Here is a 22,816-nt window from a genome sequence, read left to right on the forward strand (position 1 = left end):
CCTCTTCTAATATTCCATGACATTTTCCACATTAAAAAATGCCATTCTATAGCAAGTTTAGATATTCATAGAACCATAGAATATGGTGAGCTGGAAGGGACCCACAAGGATTATTGAGTCCAACTCCTGGCCCTGCACAGGACATCCCAACAATCTCACCCTGTTCCTGAGAGGGTTGTCCAAATGCTCCTTGAGCTCTGGCAGCCTTGGGGCTGTGACCACTTCCCTGGGGAGCCTGTTCAGTGCCCGACCACCCTCTGTGTGAAGAACCTTTTCCTGATATCCAACCTAAACCTCCCCTGACACAATTCCAGTTGTTCCCTCGGGTCCTGTCATTGGTCACCAGAAAGCAGAGCTCAGCGCCTGCCCCTCTGCTGCCCCTTGGGAGGAAGCTGCAGACCCCGGTGAGGTCTTACCTCAATCTCTTCTCCTTCAGGCTGAACAAGCCAAGTGACCTCAGATGCTCCTCATACAGCTTCCCCTCTAAACCCTTCAACATCTTCATTGCCCTCCTTTGGATGCTATCCAATAGTTTCATTCATATTCATTGGAAATAAAGTCAGACTAATACCTGTAATTATTCATAGAATCATAGAATGGTTTGGGTTGGAAGGGACTTTAAAACTCATCTCATTCCACACCCCGGCAGTGGACAGGCAGGGACACATTTCACTAGACCGGGTTGCTCCAAGCCCTGTCCAACCTGGCCTCGAACCCTTCAAGGGATGGGGCAGCCACAGCTTCTCTGGCCCTTCTTCCAGGGCCTCGCCACCCTCAGAGGGAACAATTTCTTCCCAATATTCCATCTAACCCTGCCCTCTGGCAGTGGGAAGCCATTCCCCCTTGTCCTATCACTCCATGCCCTTGCAAATAGTCCCTCTCCAGCTTTCTTATAGGCCCCCTTCAGACACTGGAAGGTTCTCTAAGATCTTATGGACATTCAGGTTCCTCAGGTGGTCATGAGCCTGATCTTCACTTAGAGTGGGAGGGACTTTTCTCTCCCAGTCCCATACTTCTCTGGACTATTCCTTTAGCACAGAACCTGAAAACAATTAAGTAGTTTGGTCTCTTATAAGTTTGGTCTTAAATTAAGTGGTACATTTACTTATGGATTGTGACATTTTACAGAATGTGAATATTTTCATTGTAATATTTTTTGAGAGTTGTTCTTCAGCATTACAATGCAATTAATACAGTAATTTGAGCTTTTTATTTGGAAAATATTTTATGGTTGTGTTCCTGGTAATATGTAGCTTTCTTTATACTTGTGTGAATAATGAGGAAGATGTATTATGGTGCTATGCTATTGCAAAGGATATCTGCTCTACTAGCTGTCTGGTTTATTTTAGTTTTTTAAAAATATATATTTTTATAACAGGCATATTTGTAGAGAGAAAGACTCAAAGGAAAAAACATTGTAAAGTAAGGACTGTATCTGTGATGTAATAGCAAATTACATAATCTTAAGCAGCATGGAAATTAGGTGGACTTTTTAATAAGGTCAAATTGTCTTGTAAGAAGAATCTCAGTTGCATAAATAAATAATTTTTATAACAGTTTATTCTGCTTTTCTTAGGTTCACCAGTTCAGTAACAAATCTACAGAAATGGCATTAAGAGTTGCATCGCTTGACTATCTTGGAACTGTAGCTGCAAGACTCAGGAAAGATGCAGTCACTAGCAAAATGGATCAAGGTTCTATAGCCAGAATACTCAAACAGGTGCGTGAAAGATCCCATGCCAGTTGGATTGAGATATATCTATTTAAAAGCCTAAACATTTTAAAGATGTGTGAAAAACTGGCATTATGAGGTATCGTGGTTTGACACTGGCCTAATGCTAGGCACCCACAAGAGCTGCTCGCTCACCCTCCCCTGCCACAGCTGGGCAGAGGAGGGAAAAGGGAAAAAAAATTAACGAAGGGTTCACGAGTGAGATAAGGACCGGGAGAAACACTTCAAGGGCGAAACAGGCTCAACTTAAGTTGCAAAGTGAATTTATTACTAACAGACTCAGAGGAGGACAATGAGAAGTAAAATAAGCCCTTAGATCACTTCCCCCCCCCCCCCCCCCCCAAGCCCCTCCCTCCTTCCCACCAACAGCACAGGGAGACAGGGCATGGGGGTTTGGTCAGTTCATCACCGAGATTTCCTTCCGCTGCTCCGGGAGAGTAGTCTTCCCCTGTGAAGCCATGGGGTCCCTCCCACGGGAGACAGCTCTCCGTGAACTTCCCCGGCGTGGGCCCACTCTCATGAGCAGCAGCCATACCACACCTGCTGCAGCATGAGCCCCTCCCATGGGCAAACAGTCCTCCCAAAACTTCTGCGCAATGGGTCTCTCTTTCCACGGGGTGCAGTTCTCCAAGGACAGGCTGCTCCAGCCTGGAAGCAAGGGTCCTCTCTCTCTACCGGGTCTTCCACTGGACCACAGCCTCCTCCAGGCATCCACCCACTCCGGCATGGGCACCTCCCCCACAGGCTGCAGGGGCACACCTGCTTCACTGATTTACCAAAATATGAATATCGATCTAATATCGATATCCAACTGAGACGGACAAAAACTCTCTAACAGTTTAGAGTTAGAAAGTGTATGTTTTATTTGGCGCCAGGCACTGCGTGGGATAGCTCCCTAAGATGCAGGGCCCCGATACAAGCAAACACAAAGCTTTTTATTTACAAATATTATGAATATCCAAAATACAAATGCATATTCATAACATTAACACCTCCCATTCTCCGCTTCATATGGAAATGAGCTTAAATGTCATTAAGCATGCGTAGTGTGTGTTCTGAATTGAGTCGGTGGTCTTGAATTGGGTCAGTGGTCCCAAAAAGATGAAGTAACTCATCTTCCTCATTTTGACCTTTTTGCCTTTCTGAGCTTTAACAATCCTAATTACTTTAGTGACCTCTAAGTTTCTTCTTGCGTGACTTTTGGATGGGCTCCCACAAAGGGAGGAAATTGGCAATTGTCTTTATTCTATACACCAACTTATCAATGTTTCTATTCCTCGTTCTAAGCACAGCTAAACAAACATACAAATGACAGATCATCAGTTATTTGGTAATCAGTTACTAACATCTTAAAACCCATTTCAGGTCCAGCTCTCTTAACTATTTTAATTAACTCTCACTGGGCCCGGATTCCTTCTTACTCTAACTAATTTCAGCACAGCTAGCCTATAACTAAAATCTTTATGTTTCTTCTAAATCTATGTTTCATCACCATGGTCTTCACCACGGCCTGCAGAGGAATCTCAGCTCCGGCACCTGGAGCACCTCCTCCCCCTCCTTCTTCACTGACCTTGGTGTCGCCATGTTGTTTTTCTTCACATGTTCTCACCTCCTCCTCTTCTCTGACTAGAATCCAAAATCTTGTGACTGTTTTGATTTTCTTCTTAAATATGTTATCACAGAGGCATTGCCAACCTCTCTCATTGGCCCAGTTTTGGCCAGCAGTATATCCATCTTCAGAGCCATCAGGGATTGGCTCTGCCGGACATGGTGGGAAGCTTCCAGCAGCTTCCTCACAGGAGCCATCTTTGTGGCCCCCCCGCTACCTAAAACCAGGCCATGCCAAAACAATACATGGGGAATGAGTTTTCATTGTTTTTCAGATTTCCGGATCAAATATACTCAATTTATAAGTATCACATTTGTTAATTCATGTCTTTCTCACACCATCTTCCTAGTGATCATTTTAAGTGGTTAATTAAAATGGTAAAACCAATTTTCTGGTGACAATATAGATGAAATAATGGAGTGACAGTTGGATTATCTCTTAAGAGGACTTAAAATATGTATATGCATGTATGTGCATTTGCTATTGCAAAATGGTAATTGAGCTTATGGCACTCATATACAGACACTTGAGAGTTAAACTGTTAGGCCTATAAGGTTAGTTTTTATGTGATGGAACTGGTATTGGTTGTGTGTGTAGGGGGGGGTTGTTACTTTTGTGGGGTTTTTTTTACTGGAATTGCATATATCTTTCATTAGAGAATACATATTTGCATTTCTGCTAATGCTCCTTATTAAAATGTCTCCAAATCTACAAGGTTGGCAGCAATTAACAAAGCAGTGTATGGATTTGGGCCCTCTAAAGTACATTAAGAAAATCTTGGGCCTTGTGTGTCCTTTTAAAAATGTGAACTTTCACATTTCTTATGGATGCAATACTTTTCTTTCTGAACTATTAATTGTTTTCAACATGATGAGATCTAAAGTTGAGTATTCACATGAAGTTCGTTTCCCTGAAAAGACTCCAGATCTATTATATGTATTTTATGATGACTGTTACAGACTTATTTTGAAGGTAAAAGTCACACAATTTACAGGTATTCAGATAAAGAATCAAAATTCATCTATTCCTTCATGAGGCTGATACTTCCCATAACTTTTGTCAATTGGAATATTTTACTATGTATAGTGTCAAATCTTTATGTTCATGGCTTATTATAATTTATACTTCTATGTGCTAAGGGGCTGTAATTCTCCTTTCGCAGTGATTTTGACAATTGTACATTAGACTTCATAGGGAAATATTTTAGAAGAATCCTTTTCTCTTTCCTTATCTCCAGAAGTTATATAATAGTACTGAAAGATATTCTAAAAAGATACACACCTGAGTGGTGACCTGAATTTTTTTATTTGTTTTGAGTTTTTTACAGGATCAGGCAGTAACTAGGCATTGACATCTGTAGTAAATAAAATAGCTATGGGCAATTGAGTGCTAAAAGCTTTTTTCAGTTACTCAGGAAGCTTAACATAAATGATGGCATTGTGAAAAGTGTATACTATACAGTACAATCACTCAGGGTAGACTGTGTTGTTTATAAATGATTTGTAACATAAGAACAAATAACTACTTGAAAATGTGTACATGACACCTAAGCTTCACTTTGTTGCCCAAATGGCCAGAAAATAAGATCCATTGGTAGACATATTCGGCTTTAGTCATTAGAAATATCTTAAATTATTCTTTTCATTCAGAAATGAACTTATACCTCTACAGATTTTTCTTTCCTGCTGAATTGAATACTTAGACTCTGTTGGATATTTCCTTCTACTCTCTGATATCATTACCAGGATAATCCCTAATGATCGATGAATGCTTATAACTGTCTATTGTGGTTTGGACTCATGAACTGTATAATTAGATTTAGGAGAAAATCTATTCTGTTTTGACATTTTTAAACAGTAGATTTTTTTCATAGAAATCTGTCATAGATTGTCAAGTTGATTTGAACACTTGTGCACGCTTTTCATTAATTTATCTCTTGATATGCTGATCTAGACTTGTACCTTTTTCTGCTTGCTGTTGTTTGCAAGCTATATTATGTGCTACATTTGTGACAAGATTCTCAATCCATGCTGTTCATACATAAATTGATGGTTATAAATTACAGGTTTTATTGCTGAAGAAGAAAAATGTTTTGTAGCTGAAGAAGTTTAAGCCAGGAATTATTCTTCTACTTTTATTATCAATATTGAATATGATTTGTTGTGGGCTTCACAGTTTCTTTTTGTTTGTTCTGGGTTTTTTACTTTTTAAAATAGTTAGGCAGTTAAGGTTCATCAAGCAACTTTTTCAGCCTTTTTATCCACAGAATTTAATATTGGTTGAAGGCCAGACTTTCAAATCATAATTTGCACGTCATAGGGTGCCAAATATATATTAATAAACATATATTAGTATTATGTCTACTGTAGACGTGTTTTGAATTCTTGAACTCATTAATTTGAAGGGAAAAAAACCCTTTTTTCTGCTGTAGCATCGGCAATTGTAAGGACCTGCACATTTCAGTATAATACTAAGGAAAAAAGAATGTTTTATGGTTTTAGGTTTATGCTGTCTTGTAAGTGTTGAGAAAGTTAGTTTTTGATTCAATAACAAGTTAATTGATACTGATTTGATCTCTAACCCCTATATGGGGAAAAGTACATTGTCTGATGGTCATATACAAAATCATTGTTCGATTTACATAGGCTAGAACTATTTAAGAGATCAGGAGATACATACTTCCTATACAATAGCCTCTTGTAAAGAAAAAAATTCTGGTTTTAACATTCATACAGTTTAGATATTTACAAATCTGATGCATAGTTCTCAGAATAATATTTCATATGTAATCCTTTTTGTGCATCTTAAAAGTGCTTCACAAGAAAATTAATATTACCGTTTTCTGTAGATAGACTTTATGCACTAGCTGGAATTTTTATAAAATGTATGTTTGTTCTCAATGGTTTTGACTTATAGAAACTTAATTGAGTCTCAGAGAGTATGATTCTTTAGTGCTAGAGCTCAGGGGTGTTTGGGAATAACCTCTGTAAATTTTTTGCTAAATGGATTGAGCATGCTTGCTGCACTTTCTCTGTATCAATGCTTTAAACCTGAAAACAGTTATACCAAATATTTTTCAGAGGGATAAGTTGTTTTTATTTCTTTGACGTTTTCCATATGTTTTTACTACTGTTGTCTGTGTTGCATATTTATGTTCATTTGACTTTTTTGCCTTTTATCCCTTGTTCACCTGTGAAGTCATTGTTTCAGTATTTAATTTTGTTGAGAGAGCTAATGATGCCTTTTATAGGTTAAATCTTTTGTCAGTCTATGTGTGATTTCAGCCCTGTGTTTCTCCTTGGGAACAGAGGGTCTTCACACAAGATCACAGAATGAAAATTAATCAAATCAGTCAGTCTGTTTTAAAACAAGTCTTATTCTGCTGTTAATCTTTTTTAGACTTTGGAGCCACAGTCTAATTTGGTTTAGTCTCTATAAAGTTCAGAAGTAATTGATTAAAAAATTGTTAGTTGTATTGATAACTGCAGAACATTAACTTCAGTGTATTTTATATGTGGACATACAGATTTTCAGATGATAATCACCACTGCAATATTCTATTTTAAAACTATCTTTCTATTTCTGATAGGTTTCAGGAGGAGGAGATGAAATTCAACAGCTGCAAAAGGCTTTGCTAGATTATCTGGATGAGAACACAGAAACTGATGCATCATTAGTGGTAAATTTCAGCTTTCTGATGTCAAGTTTATATAAAAATAATTTTAGTAACATGCACTGAATAAAATTATTTTTGGTCATGCATATTAGAGATTCAATTAAATTGTTACCCTAACATATAATGTTGGTTGTGTTTTCTGAAATATAGTTGATGCATTAGACTCAATCTCATATATCTGTTAATTTCACTCTTCTACATCTGTTGTTTTGTTTTCTGTGTATCCTGCTGTATTTCTCCAGTTTTCTCGGAAGTTTTATATAGCTCAGTGGTTCCGTGATACAACTATGGAGACAGAGAAGGCAATTAAATCTCAGAAGGATGAGGATTCATCTGAAGGAACTCATCATGCAAAAGATGTTGAGACCACAGGGCAAATCATGCATAGAGCGGAAAATCGCAAAACATTTCTTCGCAGCATCATTAAAACTGCTCCATCTCAGTTCAGTACATTAAAGTACGTTTGAGCACCACTGCTTTATTAACCATGCATTTGACATTTTTAATCATTTTTTATAAACATGTCCTAATTAAAACATTGAATTTGTTGCAGAATGAATTCTGATACTGTGGACTATGAAGATGCATGTTTGATTGTTCGCTACTTGGCCTCTATGAGGCCATTTGCCCAGAGCTTCGATATTTACTTGACACAGGTAAACTGTGCTGGAAGTCTTAGTACAGTGAAATGCAATTGGTTTCTGATTCCAAACACTTTTGTGGTAGTGTGCCATATCTGTTCATTGTTGAGCACGGGTATTTAACAGGCCATGATAACACCATGTGCTTTCTGTATTAATAAGTGCTTATATTTCTTTTTCTTGCATGCATTTTATATGTCATATTGTACATGCATTATTTTGTCCATGGATGTAGATGGCAAAATCAATATCTTAGATGTACACAGAAAAAAAAATTGCAAAATGTTGAAATCTTTTTTACAGTTTCTGTAAGATGTATGCTCATTTGGTGATATTAACTCATTAAATTGATCTTAATTTGAAAATACAAGCCAACTTAGCTACTTGCTTGCAGTGCATGTTACTGTCACTTTGGAAGCTGTTGTTTAACCAGTATGATTTCTTTCCTTTTTCTTGGAGAAGAGCACTAACATGTTGTCATGGCAACATGTTTGAACTCCAGTACTGGTTTAGTTTAGGTTCTGTTACTTATATTGATGTGCATACAGAGCCATTCTTAAAATGATAGTGCTCAAATCCACCTCTTCCTAGAAAGAACCATGATGAAAGGCACAACTGAATGGCAAGAGCAGAGTTTAAAATGAAGGGACTTCTTAGTTATTTCACTTGCATGTTATTCTGCTGCATTGTTGCCTGTAAACAGTTTGTTACCTTCCCAAAGCAAATGAATCATTGTTTTTGTTCTCTTATTAGATTCTGCGTGTACTTGGTGAAAATGCAATTGCTGTTCGAACAAAAGCCATGAAGTGTCTGTCTGAGGTTGTTGCTGTAGACCCCAGTATTCTAGCCAGGGTAAAAAAATCTGAAATATCCATTACGTATATGCATTCTTCTGTCACACTTAAAAGAAATCTTTAATTCCTATTTTGGATTTGTGTTTTATTTGTTCCTTTTTAGCTGGATATGCAACGAGGAGTTCATGGGCGGCTAATGGATAACTCCACTAGTGTACGAGAAGCAGCTGTGGAGCTTCTTGGACGATTTGTGCTCTGTCGTCCTCAGCTTGCTGAGCAGTATTATGATATGCTGATTGAAAGAATTTTGGTACGGTGATTTATGATATTTATGATGTGTCATTGGGAAATTTGTTTTCAACTGAGTTTATATGTTTAATAATATGGAATGATGATTCCAAGAGTAAATGATATCTTATTATTTTAATGGGGAGCATCATGCTTTTAAGACCAACCTTCTAAAATGCATTGCTTGTTTTCAGTGACGCTTTGTTATATTGTCATGGTTTCACTCCAGCCAGCAGCCAAGCCCCATGCAGCCACTTGCTCACACCCCCACCATCAGGATCGGGGAGAGAATCAGAAGAGTAAAAGCCAGAAAACTCCTGGGTTGAGATAAAGACAGTTTAACAGGGATAGCAAAAGCATCACACACAAGCAAAACAAAACAAGGAATTCATTGAGCCCTTCCCAAGGGCAAGCGGGTGTTCAGCCATCTCCAGGAGAGCAGGGCCTCATCGTATGGAACAGTGACTTGGGAAGACGAACACTGTCACCCAAAATGTCCTCCCCTTCCTCCTTCTTCCCCCCACTTTATATACTGAGCATGATGTCATATGGTCTGGAATATTCCTTGGGTCAGTTGGGGTCACCTGTCCCAGCTGTGTCTCCTCCCAACCTCCCACGCACCCCCAGCACCCTCCCCAGCGTATGAGGAGCAGAAAAGGCCTTGGCTCTGTGCAAGCTCAGCAATAACAAAAACATCTCTATATTATCAACCCTGTGTTCAGCACAAACCCAAAACACAGCCCCTTGCCAGCCTCTGGGAAGAAAATTAACTCTACCCCAGCCAGAACCAGCATATACATCAATAAGTAAATATACATAGAAAGTGGTACTTCCACAGAACCAGGATTATATTCCTTTTTGTTCCTTTATTAAAGCACAGATTCAATGAAATGAGGAATTTTGCCACATCTCTGAAGTCTTAGATATGGGTTATTGAGGGCAGTTCAGTAGTGTGGGTGATGAAAAAAGTCTACAACACAGTAATTTAAAGTTGCCATTTTTAATAAAAAAAAAAAAGATAAAACTATTTTGTTTTTCTATGCTATGTTTTAGTGCTTTAAAAGGCTTTTTATTAGAGTTTTTGTATAAAAAGTGGGTTTTCGCTGGATGTTCAGATAAAATACAGTGTTAATTTAACTGTAAGATAACACTAGCTTTTAGCATTCATGTTAGGTTTTTAGTCAAATACTACTCATTTGCTATAGTTACATGATAAAACATGTTTGTAAAGTGTTTTGGAGATGTCCATATGAGCATGCATAAAGGTACTCATCCTGAAATTTAGATTAAACATATTTTGAATTAAGTATTATGAAATTAAGCTATTCATCCTTCTCCTTAGATGAAGCCTAGGAAAATGGAAAATATTTGCTGCACATATCATCCATAAGCTTTATCCAAAGGCTTTTGAAGTATTACAGTCCAGATTTACAAAGTGTCTTGGGTGTTCCAAAACAGTAGCTAAAGCATCATTGCATCTAGCTTGTAAGATCTTGAATTAAGAACTGGAATTATACATTTGCAACATCATGAGTTCTTAAATGGGACAATATAAATTGAGGAAGTGTTTCAATGTTTTGAGGACTCAGCCAAAACCTTTAGAATTGTTGCAAATAAAGTTATGCTGACCTTTTGTATAAATATACTCCAGAATATTTTAGCTGCCTTTTCTGAATACATTTTTCAGGTTAGATTGTGTGATCTTCAAATATTAATTTATATAATACATTAATTAATATGTTTGATTTCTTTTCAAGAGCATAATGTTTTTCTCCTCACAGGATACTGGTATCAGTGTCAGAAAAAGAGTCATAAAGATACTTAGGGATATCTGCATTGAACAACCAACATTTCCCAAAATTACTGAAATGTGTGTGAAAATGATTCGGAGAGTCAATGATGAAGAAGGCATTAAGGTAGAATGAAACATATCCTTCAGGATTTAAATTATCATTATTGGTTTCTATATTTTGATGCAAAAATAATAAAAAAAACTATTTCATTGCTCCTTTGTAATTTTTATTATTTTTATTCATTTTTAATTTTTAAGAGCAAATAGCTTTCTACATTGCCGTCTGACTTGGTTTTCTTTTCTTTCTTCTATTTTCTTCAAGTTCTTGATGACAATTAAAGGATTTTAAAAAGCTAATGTCTAGAGTTTTGGGGTTTTTTTTCTCTTTGCAAGTATTGTCTCTGATACTTCTCTTTTCTAACAAGTAAAATTAGTATATAAAATTCCTTTCTGAAAACAAAATAAACTTTAAGTCAAAATTAAGTACTTGATGTTAGTATGTGCCAGATTTATAAGTTCTGAATCATAAACCTGACACTGATGTTTTTTGTTTGATTTGGCAAAAATAATTTTAAAATTGCTGGGTAATTAAGAATATCACACTTTCAGTGGGATTTGAAATCTGCAACTTTAAAGCTGTAACATATAATTTTACCACTTGAGATATGTTAATGCCAAGTGGCTTTCAGAGAAGACTGTTAATCAAGAAGTAGATGAACAGCTGAATCTAAGGTGCTGCTAGGAAAGGAGGATGACCTTTCCCTTGCCTTTCCAACAACCTCATAAAGATGAGGCAGTATCTGCAATGTATTTTTTAAGTCTCCATGGATGAGAAATGCTTCCTACAAGCATATGCTTTATAAGTAATTTGGGAATAGTTCACTTTCATTCTATTCCATCTTTCCCTCCATACAAAAACATTTTAAGAGAACCAACTTCCTATGTTTGGGTAGAGAGACTTGACTTCTCTCTCTTCCTTGCCTTGTCACAGCTGTTCTGAAAATGCCAAAGTAATCTAAAATTGCTGCTAATTCTGCTGTAGAAATTGTAGTCTTGTGTTCAGTTGTCAGCTTCTCAGGGTACTATAATTTCCTGAGGAATGCAAATTAGTGCAGGAAAGTGGTAACTCCATTTTTTGTAGCATCACTTCCCAGTGATCATTTTAGTGAAGCTTGCTTAGAGACCAGTATAACTGCTGTAATAGTAATCTAGGTCTATCTCAGATAACATTCTCTACAACAGTATCACATAGGTTGAATAATTCCTTACAATAGTGCACATATTGTCAAAAAATTTATTATATGGATGTATTAGTAATAATACCTACGTGCCAAGATAAAATTATTTATTTTTGCTAATATTTTTTTTCCTTCAGAAATTAGTAAATGAGACATTCCAGAAGCTCTGGTTCACTCCAACTCTACATCATGACAAAGAAGCAATGACTAGGAAAATACTAAATATCACTGATGTGGTATGTTAAACAAATTTCAATTAAGTTGCATGTAAAATTTCATTATGTTTTTAGTATCTTTGAAATATTGTCTGTAGTCTTTTAGAATAAGAAAAATACACAAGTAATTTAATTATCAGATTAATTTCTTTATATGTCTCCTGACATTGAATACATGCTAGAATTAGTAATCTGATGGAACAGGCTATAGGAAACTTTAAATGCTCACTAATCTTCTGGCAGTAATAACTGAGACCACATTATATTCAGGTTGTGTAAAATACTTGTTCAGTTAAAACACCACAAGTTTCTGTTATATTTAACATTTTCCAGGAAATGCTAGTAGCACCATATAATTAAGCCTAACTAAGAAGTTGTCTCTTAAAAGAAAAATTTCCTCAATTGATAACATTTATTTTGAAAGGTTATCAAGCTGTTTCAACAAATGCAAGGTCATGTTCTCACCCAAGGCAAACTAGTATCGGCATAATGTTATCTACTTTTTAGGAGCAGCAAATTTAATTGTATGTCTCAAAAATCTGTTTCAAATAAAATGCTTTTACATTTGTAGTGAAAATGTATTGCGTAAAGCCACTGTACTGAAAAGGTATTTTAATATCAATTATACCAAGATGTAAATATCAAAGTACTCTCCTCGTGACTTAAAAATATGAGTTTAAACTGATTTTTAATATTTTTACTGAATTATAGTGTATTGTGCATTTTGCCAGAATGACCAGTCAGTTTATTTGACTTCAGTTTAATTCTCAGTTCTGCCAATTCTTTTTTGGAGCACCTGTGAGCTGTTCCTGACACATGATACCAGTGAAGGCTTAGTTTGTTTATATAAAAATATGTACATGCATACATATATGCATGTTCATTTTTAATATGTCAAACGTGTATTTGTGCTTTAATCTGTACAAAATGTTGTTCTACTAACCCAAAATTTGGTTGTCATTAGTGGTAGCAATCTCCAGTAAAATGTGTAGGCCTTGTGTTGTATGGGATACAAATTCTGAGATCACTTAAATGGTGAGAACTCTTTTTTAAATGCAGAAAAGAAGTTTCTGGTGTCCAAAGATATTGTACTGAATATTTAAAAAATATATCTGTGCATGTTTACTGATATTTTAAGATGACATCTGTGTTGAAGTAATTTTACTTCAGATGCCTTTTTTAACCAGTTTATTCTCAAAACTACTTTTAGGTTGCAGCTTGTAGAGATACAGGCTATGACTGGTTTGAACAGCTTCTTCAAAATGTAAGTAATGAATTTTGAATGTATGGCACAATCATTGTAAGAATTTTAAAATTTCTTTTGGTACTAAAACATATTGAATGGAGACTGCAAGACCAGTCCTTTACAGTAAACAAATTCAATCTATGCCCTTTAAACATCTGACCTTTCTTTAATTCTCCATTGGTGTAACTTTCTTTGTTTCCAACATTAGTTTCTTTCCATATACTTGTTTTAAAAATACTTCCCTTTTCATTTTGGGGAGGGTTTTTGTTTGTTTGTTTTTTAATTTCATAGTCTCTTCAATAATGAGTGACATAACATGAAGTGCACAGCTATGATACATAATTCTGAAATGAGGCTTCTAGTGTAATGTAGATTTTTTTAAATGGTAGATAAGTGTATTTTTACATCCAATGTATTTCTTACACAGTTTATAGAAGCAGTGAATCTTCAGACCATAGCTTACTTCCACATTATATTTTACTCTGATTTTTCTAAGAAATGAGCTTGATTTGTTTATATGTCTTAGCCTGTGTTATCTTTCTCCTCTACAACTCATATGCGCTTGTTAATTTTCAAGTAAAATTAACAACAGCATGCATGGGAGTATTAGAGGTCTCCAAAGATTTTACTTTAGCCTCAAGTGCCACGAAAATAGGTAGCGGAGTAAATCAAAGTGCCTCTTAATGCCTGCACTGAATAAAAAGCTATAGTACAGGCTCAATTAAATTAACTGATTAAAATGTTCATAGAACTATGTCTCACCTTAGTTTGATTTTTTTTTTTTTTTAGTGTCAAAAACCAGCATTCCTTTTGTATTTTTTTTCCTAAGTGTTTTTAAAAGCCCTCTAACTCCTATTAGTTACTGCTGGCAATTATGACTACATTATTGTTTTCTGCATTATTTCATTAAGCACAAAGTTAGCTTTCATCCCAATGCAAAAATCAGTAGAACTCTTTGTCTTTTTATCACAGTTAAATTTTTTTCTTCTGCATTTTGGTTTGATTTTTTCTTACTTCCCTTAATTTTTTCTTCACCATGTAGCTTTTATGGAGAAGTTAAATGCTTTTGTAGTGAAAAATCCTTGTGTATCTGTAGTAATTGTTATAAAACCAGTACATATCCAATGTAAATGAATGCACCCTGAATACTAAATAATTTTCTGTTTCATCTGCTATAGCTGTTGAAGTCAGAAGAGGATGCCTCATATAAACCTGTGAAAAAAGCCTGTACTCAACTTGTTGACAATTTGGTTGAGCACATTCTTAAATATGAGGAATCTTTGTCAGGTAGTAGTGTTTACAACCCAGTAGCTTCTTTGAATTTTATGATACTGTAACAGTGGTGGTTCAAATGACTATTGTGAAAAGTTACTGTTACAGAATTCCTATTACAAAACTGATGGTAATGAGTTATTGCATTTATTTTGATTATGAACCTTTGAGCACTGTGTAGTAATAAACCTTCCCTAATTTTCTCTAGCTAATCACAATAACAGAGCTAATTTTAAAATAACTTGTTCAAACTTTTAGCTCACTAAAAACAAAACAAATGTGTCAAGATTTATTTGTATTAATACATTCTACAGTTGTAATAGGAATCATTGGCTAGGCCAGTGTTCTGTGTACAGTAATTAGGTTAAAAACTAGTTATATCTTTGAAGCATCTTTGCTTCTTATTTTACATATGTTGTGATCACATACAAATGTTAGCGCATTATGTTCTCATCTCTAATAAGAATATTCTGTATTGATCTTGAAAGATATGTTATGAAAGAGATAGTCATATGATGTTTTGGCCATGTTTTCCATTGACCAAACATTACTTTGTGTATTTTCTAATTTTTTTGCAGATTCTGACAACAAAGGTGTGAATTCTGGTCGCTTGGTTGCTTGCATAACCACTTTGTTCTTATTCAGCAAAATCAGGCCCCAGCTAATGGTCAAACATGCCATGACCATGCAGCCATACCTGACCACTAAATGTAGCGTAAGTAGAGAAAATTAGAAATTCAGTCTTTTCTTTTTCCCAGATAATTAAGCATGGAAATTAATGGCTGTCTTGTATGCTTGATGAAATCGAAGGTAGCAAAAGAGAAATAAAAATTATGTTTCTATGATTCATGATCATCATATCTTCTAAAGATATTAGGTCCTTTTGATGATCTCTATAGCTTCCAAGATGCTGTTCCTCACCCTCTGCCTTCACATTTTACAGCCAAATGAAACTGAAACCTGTGCTGCCTCTTTCCCTTAACGACTAAAACACAGTTTTCCACCTGTTATGAAATAATTTCTTAAAATTGTTGTATTTTATAGTCACAGTCTTAAAAGTAGTTAAGATTTAACATATGAATCTTAAGACTAAAGGTATGGTTCCATAAGATAGAGTGATCTAACATATAGCAAAAATATTTGAAGGAAAATGTCCTGCTCTATCCTCTTCAGCAGTTCACCTCTCTCTACCCTAGCTCTGGTGTTTTTGTATTCCTCTGTAAGACAGTTTAGCTCACAAAAATGATAGAGAGCTACAATGCTGAATCCCCCCAGTCCAGTAAAATGGCCCCCTCCTCTGAAACATTGCATTGCTTTCTGCCATTTTGATTAGCACAGTTGGCTCGGTGAAGGTTGTGATGAACCCCTCATCTGGCAGGAGCAGAGCAGGATCATGCAGCCATGGCTCAAGGAAGAGCTTGACTGAGTGGGAAGTAGCAATCTATTACATTAGGTCAGCTGCCCAGGGAAAAGCAGGCTTGAGAATGCTTGTTATCAGCTTAGCTTGCAGGTATAGCCTAGGATTTTACAGTTTCAGCCCTGGAGCATTCTCTAGGCATATCTACAACAGATGTAGAGCTACTTCTGATCAAACAATATAGGAAAAGGTTATCTGATTATTTGCTTGCTGCCAATACCTGTTGCCAGGTGTTGTGCATTCTCTAGTGTGCATGTGTCAGGAAGAGTTCCTAAATTTGTTTCAGGACTCCAAAAAATTTTCATGACCAAAAGTTTTCAGGTCTGTCACAGCCTTGATGACAGGTGAATTCTGCTTCTACAGATTTTTTTTTTTTTACAAAAGTTCTGTAGAAAACAAGAACTTGCTTTCAAAATAATATGTAACTTAAAAGCAGATGTAAACTATATATTCTTTTAAATCTTTACCAAATAACTTACATAAGACACATAATTGTATCATACTATTATGTAATTGTATTATATTAATATGTATTATATATGTATTGCATAATACATATTAATAATACTTATAGGTAACACAGCCAGAAATGTTAAATGCTATAAATGCTGTTGTTTCAGACCCAGAATGATTTCATGGTGATCTGCAATGTTGCAAAAATCTTAGAACTTGTAGTGCCACTAATGGAACACCCAAGTGAGACATTTCTTGCCACTATTGAGGAAGACCTCATGAAACTCATCATCAAATATGGCATGACAGTAAGCTTTTAAACACTACTATTCAGTTAACTCCATTTCACATTGTGAACTACATAGTTTTGGTTTAAAGAAAGTCTGTCTTCATTATGAAGATAACTTTTGAGCCATGAAAATTCAATGTTCTTGGTTTACTTGTGTTTGTATGTGTTGTTGCTATATTTTAACAATTATGTTTGGGCATGTTTTCAGAGTAGTCTAGGAGATGGACATTACATCTGTTAGATCATTATTTTTAGTTCTACATATCTTTTTCCTACATAACATCACAAAAGTCTCAGGTTTAAATTCTAAATATGTAACTCATTTGTTCTTTCTTGCACCTAGGTTGTTCAGCATTGTGTGAGCTGTCTTGGGGCTGTTGTGAACAAGGTCACTCAGAACTATAAATTTGTGTGGGCCTGTTTTAATAGATACTATGGTAAGTAAAATCACATGTAATTGTCACTCCAGTTTTGCCAACAAATCTTAGGGATACACCATGATTAAATACTGTAATCAAAACTTTTATCTTACTGTAGGTGCACTTTCAAAATTAAAAAGTCAACACCAAGAAGACCCAAACAGTACAATACTTACTGCCAATAAACCAGCACTCCTTAGATCACTTTTCACTGTTGGAGCACTGTGTCGACATTTTGATTTTGATCAGGAAGATTTTAAGGGCAACAGTAAGGTAAAATAACTTGTATTTACTCTCCACGTCTTGTGTATATTGAATGCTCCACTTATTTGAGAACATGGTATTCCTAGGCCCTCAAAGCTATGCATTTTTTCATAATGCATACGATATAGTTTTTTGGGTTGTAAATACATGGTTTTGCAAAGACAATGCAGTAAGATTGTGTTTCTCCATTTTGATACATGCTTTTTATAAGAGATTAAAAATACCTGTTTCATCTTCAAATAGCTATTATTTTTGTTTTAATTTCCTCAGGTTAACATTAAGGATAAAGTACTTGAACTGCTGATGTATTTTACAAAGCATTCAGATGAAGAAGTACAGACGAAAGCCATTATTGGCCTTGGTAAGAAATATTAATAGTTTTTATTATTCTGCTGTAGTAGAAATCCATGCATTTATTTCTGTAGTGGCAGGGAAGTTTGTTTAAAATCAAAGTTCACCACATATTTTATTTGAGACCTGGCTATAGAAATGTAGTCAAAGGGATACTTTGAAGTTGCATACTTCTGCAGCAGAGTGGATGCTTTTGAGTGAATGCCTTTTTAATGTATGACCAAGTCTTAAAAAGCATCAAGTTTCCAAAGTAAATGGAGATGTTATTTTTTCCCCACATGCAAGCATGTTGTAACTCCAAATATTGTTTTTCAGTCCTCAAGGTATAGTTAAAGAATAACTAGAAAAAATGATGGAAAAATTTTGAGAATTTTAAGTGTAGGGGCAGAAATTCCAGAGGAGTTGAGGGAACTCTGGCAGTTTATACCAACTAGGGGATGCTCTGTGAAATTTCTTGAGGCATTGAGATGATGTCATAGTCTAAATATTACAGTTTATTTTGGGTCTTTGGCAGTATTTCAATTTTAAATAGATTCTTTATCTGAAGGCATTAGTATAGTATCTCAGTGACTTGCAGTAATGCATGAACTGCCATTGAGTGGTTTGTATCATGTTCGTCCTCTGCTCAAGGACCAAAACTGTACATGTAAGAGCATCTTGTTTGGGCAGATAGGCCTTGGTTTCTGGAAGAGTTCACTTCATGGTTATGGCTTAGTCTAAAGAAAGTTGTCTTCTCTGTATGTGAGCTTGCGTTATATGGTTTAACTGTGTATAAGAATTTTCCTCCTTATGCTGCTGTTTAGATGGCTTTATAGATATCCTGGTACAGTTCAGGCTAGGGAGGACTGAGGATAAGGACTGAGACTGAATCTTGATTTGATATTCTGTGAGGAAACCATTGCAGACAGCTGAGTGGGATTAATGGCTTTGGGGTTGCCTCTGTTACAGGAACAGTGCTATGGTGTTAACTAGCTGGAGGTTTTTCTAGACATTGTATCAAGATGCACACTTACTGTAGTCCATTCTAACGTTAATGTTCTATACAAAATATTGCACATGGGATAGGGGCTGCCTTCCTAACCATAGACATGATTGCTTTACTCATGGAGGCTGAGTGTTGCATTCATCAGAAATGTTCCTGAATTACAGACTGAACTGTGATCAGTTTGGGGAAGAGGAGAAAACAGGAGTGGCTATCAGTAGGCATTCTTCAGATTTTTTTATTCTTTTTTCTCTGCCTGTAAACATGTCAGTCTTTATCTTAATTAAACCTCAGACAACTGTTTTCAGTGATATTAGTCTCATCTAAGTACTGGTTCCACTTTGAAGGTAGCTGCTTGGATGTACAGAGATATAGTAGGCAGTGCAAAGCTCTATCTTACAGGCTGGTAATTGAGTCAAATTGTCAAATCCATTCAACATTTATGTCCAGCAATAAGGTGAAAATTACTAACAAGCTAATTCAACATTTATACACAGTGAAGGCATCAAATGAAGAGTGTGTGCTTTCCTATTGGTAATTATTAGTGTGTCCTTACAGTAAGGACACTCAACAGTTTTAACCTTTGCTTTGGGATGTGTCACTGCTGTTGAGAGATTGAGTTTAACCATAAGCTTAATGCTTATGGTTATGCTTCTCTTCCAGATGTGTACTTGCAAGGCAGATTGAGGATAAAAAATTTTGTTAGTATCTAACAGGTAATGTCTTACTCAGCCAAGTTCAGTGCTTAACCTTAGAGTGAAAACAAAGGTATGAAGAGAAGTGGTGTGAGAGCAGCCCCAAGATGTGAAGTCAGTCCTTAAGAGAACACAGCAGTTGCCTTTTTTCATCCCCTATGACAAATTCTTATGCCAAGTAAAATTTCTTCCCTGCTTACAGGGGATGGAAAAATAAGAATTTCCCTAAGAGTACTGGTGGTTTCAGATTCTTTTAAATAAGTGAATGAAAGAAAGAAAGAGTTATGGATTGTTACACATACATGCAAGTGCTTTCCATTTTCAAAATTAAACTTAAGAAATGGGTTGGACTTTCTCAGAGGTGGTCAAGTTATAAACATCAATATACACCTGTATAGAGTGGACAATTATACTACCTACTTCAAAGAGGAGCACCATTCCTTTTTCTTTCATCTCTTTCCCCTCCATCTCCCCTGCCTTCTTTCCTCTTCCTGTTCTGAAATTGAAACGAGATCTTAAATGCACTGAGGTCTTGCTCTAGACTTAGCCTTTACCTACACTGTCTTTTCTGCGCACAGAGCGAGTTTTAAAAACCTGACTCAGTCTTCCCTTTGTTATACCCACTTTTATACATTGCTTTCGCATAATTTTATTTGCTTTCATTTTTCCCCCCATTCTTCTTTTATGTTTATGTTTTCTGTGTGTTTGTTCAGAATCTTAGTTTCCTATGGTCGTGAAAAATACACTTAATGTTTGCTTTTCTCACAGTCTTAAAAAATTAATCAAGTAGTTAAATATAGTTTAAATTGGGAAGTTATGTTCCCATTACTGTTTTTTTATGATACTCTGTAAGAGTCTGTTGGCAGCACTCCTAAATCTACATATGTGATCTAAAATTATATATGCTGTTACTTATTTAGATCAAACTTTTTATGAAATAAAGACTTCCCTGACTAAGAATAACCAGTTTTTTGTCAAGGGTGAGGCTGCAGCTAAAAGCAGTTCTATAGTGTGTATATTCTAACAGATGTAGTCTTGGGAATGCTTCAGATAATTTTCAAAACACGACCTTAATAGGTATATGAATAATAACAGTGAGAGGTCTAAATTTTATTTTATTGTGTTCACTATATTTTTTCTTTTAAGATTGTATTGTTTAAATACTCATGATATTTAGCAATTTTTCCACATTTTCTCTGTCTCCATATGAATAACTCTTCATAGTTTCATCACAATGTTCTTCTCCAAATGTATTAGAAAAACAATGAGTAATTTTTTAGCAATGTTCCTCCCTTGCTCTTGGGAGACCTCCTAGTCATTGATACGCAGACCAGTACACTGGACATACTTCCAGACTTATATAACTCTTAGTTCAACTGCCCTAGGTCGGCACCCCATCTTTATCTATCAGACAGATAATAGAACTCCTTATAAACTTAGAATGGTGTCCATATGAAAAAGCAATACTGTTTGTTAGTACTATACTTGGGAGTAGATAAATTTCATACCTCTATTTTGAAGAAAGACTTAAGAAGCAGAAAATAATAAGCAGAAATAATTTCTAGTTAATAACATGGAATATTTCCTCTTTTCTTCCACCCTTAGGATTTGCATTTATACAACACCCAAGTTTAATGTTCGAACAGGAAGTGAAGACTCTGTACAACAGCATTCTTTCAGACAAGAACTGTTCAGTAAACTTAAAAATCCAGGTATTAAAAAACCTCCAGACCTACTTGCAGGAGGAGGATACACGTATGCAGCAGGCAGACAGAGACTGTAAGTGTTGAGTTCTTCTGTACTGAGGCAGGCAAAATCTAACTTTCTTGCATACAATTACTATATACATGAACCGAGTCATTTAAGATTGTTATCTAATTAGTAATATTGTACACAAGATATCTTAGAACAATTTTCAAAAATTCATTATGTGCATAGGTATATTGAGATGTGTAGCTTATTATTTACTTTCAGGATGTATAAACCCTGAAAGCAATCCAGAATGCATAATTGCTGTAATGATGGTAGTAATACTTTTTATCAAAATATTCTCCAAGATTAATTAGCAGATTCAAAATAAGAAACTGTAAAAATTAAAACCTTTATCAAGGAATGAGACTTTAAATTTGTGCGACTTTATTTTTTTTAAGTATATTTGCTATCAGACTGTTCTGTGTTTCATGAGATCATAAACCCATTCTAAGATGGCTGAAATATCTTTGTATTATAAAGCTTAAAGATCAGTATGCATCAAGTAATAGCAAAGTAAATGATTATACTGTGGTGAGTGTGCTATTGCTTTTGTCCTTTTTACAGGGAAAAAAGTAGCAAAGCAGGAAGACCTGAAAGAAATGGGTGATATTTCCTCAGGGATGAGTAGTTCCATCATGCAACTATATCTCAAACAGGTCCTTGAGGCTTTCTTTCATACCCAGTCCAGTGTACGCCACTTTGCTCTAAATGTCATTGCACTGACATTAAACCAGGGTCTCATCCATCCTGTTCAGGTATGGTAACCTTTTATGATGGTTTTTTTTGTTGTTATTCAGGTTTCAGAGCTTTTTACACTTGCTAGATACATTTTTAGTTTTTCTCTTGCATCTATGTTACAGTAATCTCTTATTGTAGCAAGGGGCCTTTACAGAAAGCATATTTTGAAATTTAGATTCCAAATGCTGTATTTTCTTGTCTTTGGATCAATATCTAAAAGCCCAGCCAGTGCCTAAAGTGCACATGCAAATGTACATTGGAGCATATTTCTGTTATGAATTTCAGGTGTATGCCAAGCACTTTTCTTTAATTCTTTATCCTGAAAACAGTGACAGCTTACCTCCACCTCAATTCCCCTGTCCTCCAAACACTACGGAATTCCAGAGTCAATGTTATAACTTCAATTATCATCTCCATTATTCTTTGCTTACATAATATTTTTGTAATTATTTGTTTATAACACAGCCATTGTGCATGTTTAGTCATAACTGGTGGTGTGTGGTTTGGGTTTTTTTAAATGGCATTTTTTGTCATGTAAATTGACTTTAGAGTTTGAGGGACCTGGAAATACTACCTGAAACCTCATACAACTTCTATCATTTATAATGTCTCCGGGTCTCAATGGACATCAGTGACCAGTGGTGTCCCTCAGCAGTCTGTATTGGGACCAGTGTTATTTAATATCTTCATTAATGACACAAAGGGATTGAGGGCACCCTTAGCAGGTTTGCAGATGACACGAAGCTGAGTGGTGCAGGTGACACACCTGAAGGACGGGGCCATCCAGAGGGACCTGGACAAGCTCAAGAAGTGCCCCATGGGATTCTCATGAGGTTTAAAAAGACCAAGTGCTGGTGCTGCACCTTGGTCAGGCAATCCCTGGGATCAATACAGGCTGGGGGATGAACAGATCAAGAGCAGCCCTGGGGAGGACTTGGGGGTGCTGGTTGGTG

At 35.8% G+C, this 22,816-nt stretch overlaps 1 protein-coding gene across 3 annotated transcripts in view; it reads left to right on the forward strand.

Moving 5' to 3' along the window:
• The window catches only part of LOC125319313 (nipped-B-like protein), a 176,828-nt gene that overhangs the window by 143,156 nt on the left and 10,856 nt on the right, over positions 1–22,816 (forward strand). For all 3 annotated transcript variants that reach the window (XM_048290423.1, XM_048290425.1, XM_048290424.1), the window contains 17 exons: positions 1,577–1,720; positions 6,931–7,020; positions 7,260–7,474; positions 7,571–7,673; positions 8,412–8,510; positions 8,616–8,762; positions 10,522–10,656; positions 11,908–12,006; positions 13,196–13,249; positions 14,410–14,518; positions 15,082–15,218; positions 16,541–16,681; positions 17,006–17,099; positions 17,200–17,354; positions 17,616–17,706; positions 20,979–21,152; positions 21,690–21,880. In XM_048290423.1, the coding sequence (XP_048146380.1) occupies positions 1,577–1,720; positions 6,931–7,020; positions 7,260–7,474; positions 7,571–7,673; positions 8,412–8,510; positions 8,616–8,762; positions 10,522–10,656; positions 11,908–12,006; positions 13,196–13,249; positions 14,410–14,518; positions 15,082–15,218; positions 16,541–16,681; positions 17,006–17,099; positions 17,200–17,354; positions 17,616–17,706; positions 20,979–21,152; positions 21,690–21,880 (2,178 nt within the window). The remainder of the gene's footprint in view (positions 1–1,576; positions 1,721–6,930; positions 7,021–7,259; positions 7,475–7,570; positions 7,674–8,411; positions 8,511–8,615; positions 8,763–10,521; positions 10,657–11,907; positions 12,007–13,195; positions 13,250–14,409; positions 14,519–15,081; positions 15,219–16,540; positions 16,682–17,005; positions 17,100–17,199; positions 17,355–17,615; positions 17,707–20,978; positions 21,153–21,689; positions 21,881–22,816) is intronic.

This window comes from Corvus hawaiiensis, chromosome W, assembly GCF_020740725.1.
Source record: "Corvus hawaiiensis isolate bCorHaw1 chromosome W, bCorHaw1.pri.cur, whole genome shotgun sequence".
Taxonomy (NCBI): domain Eukaryota; kingdom Metazoa; phylum Chordata; class Aves; order Passeriformes; family Corvidae; genus Corvus; species Corvus hawaiiensis.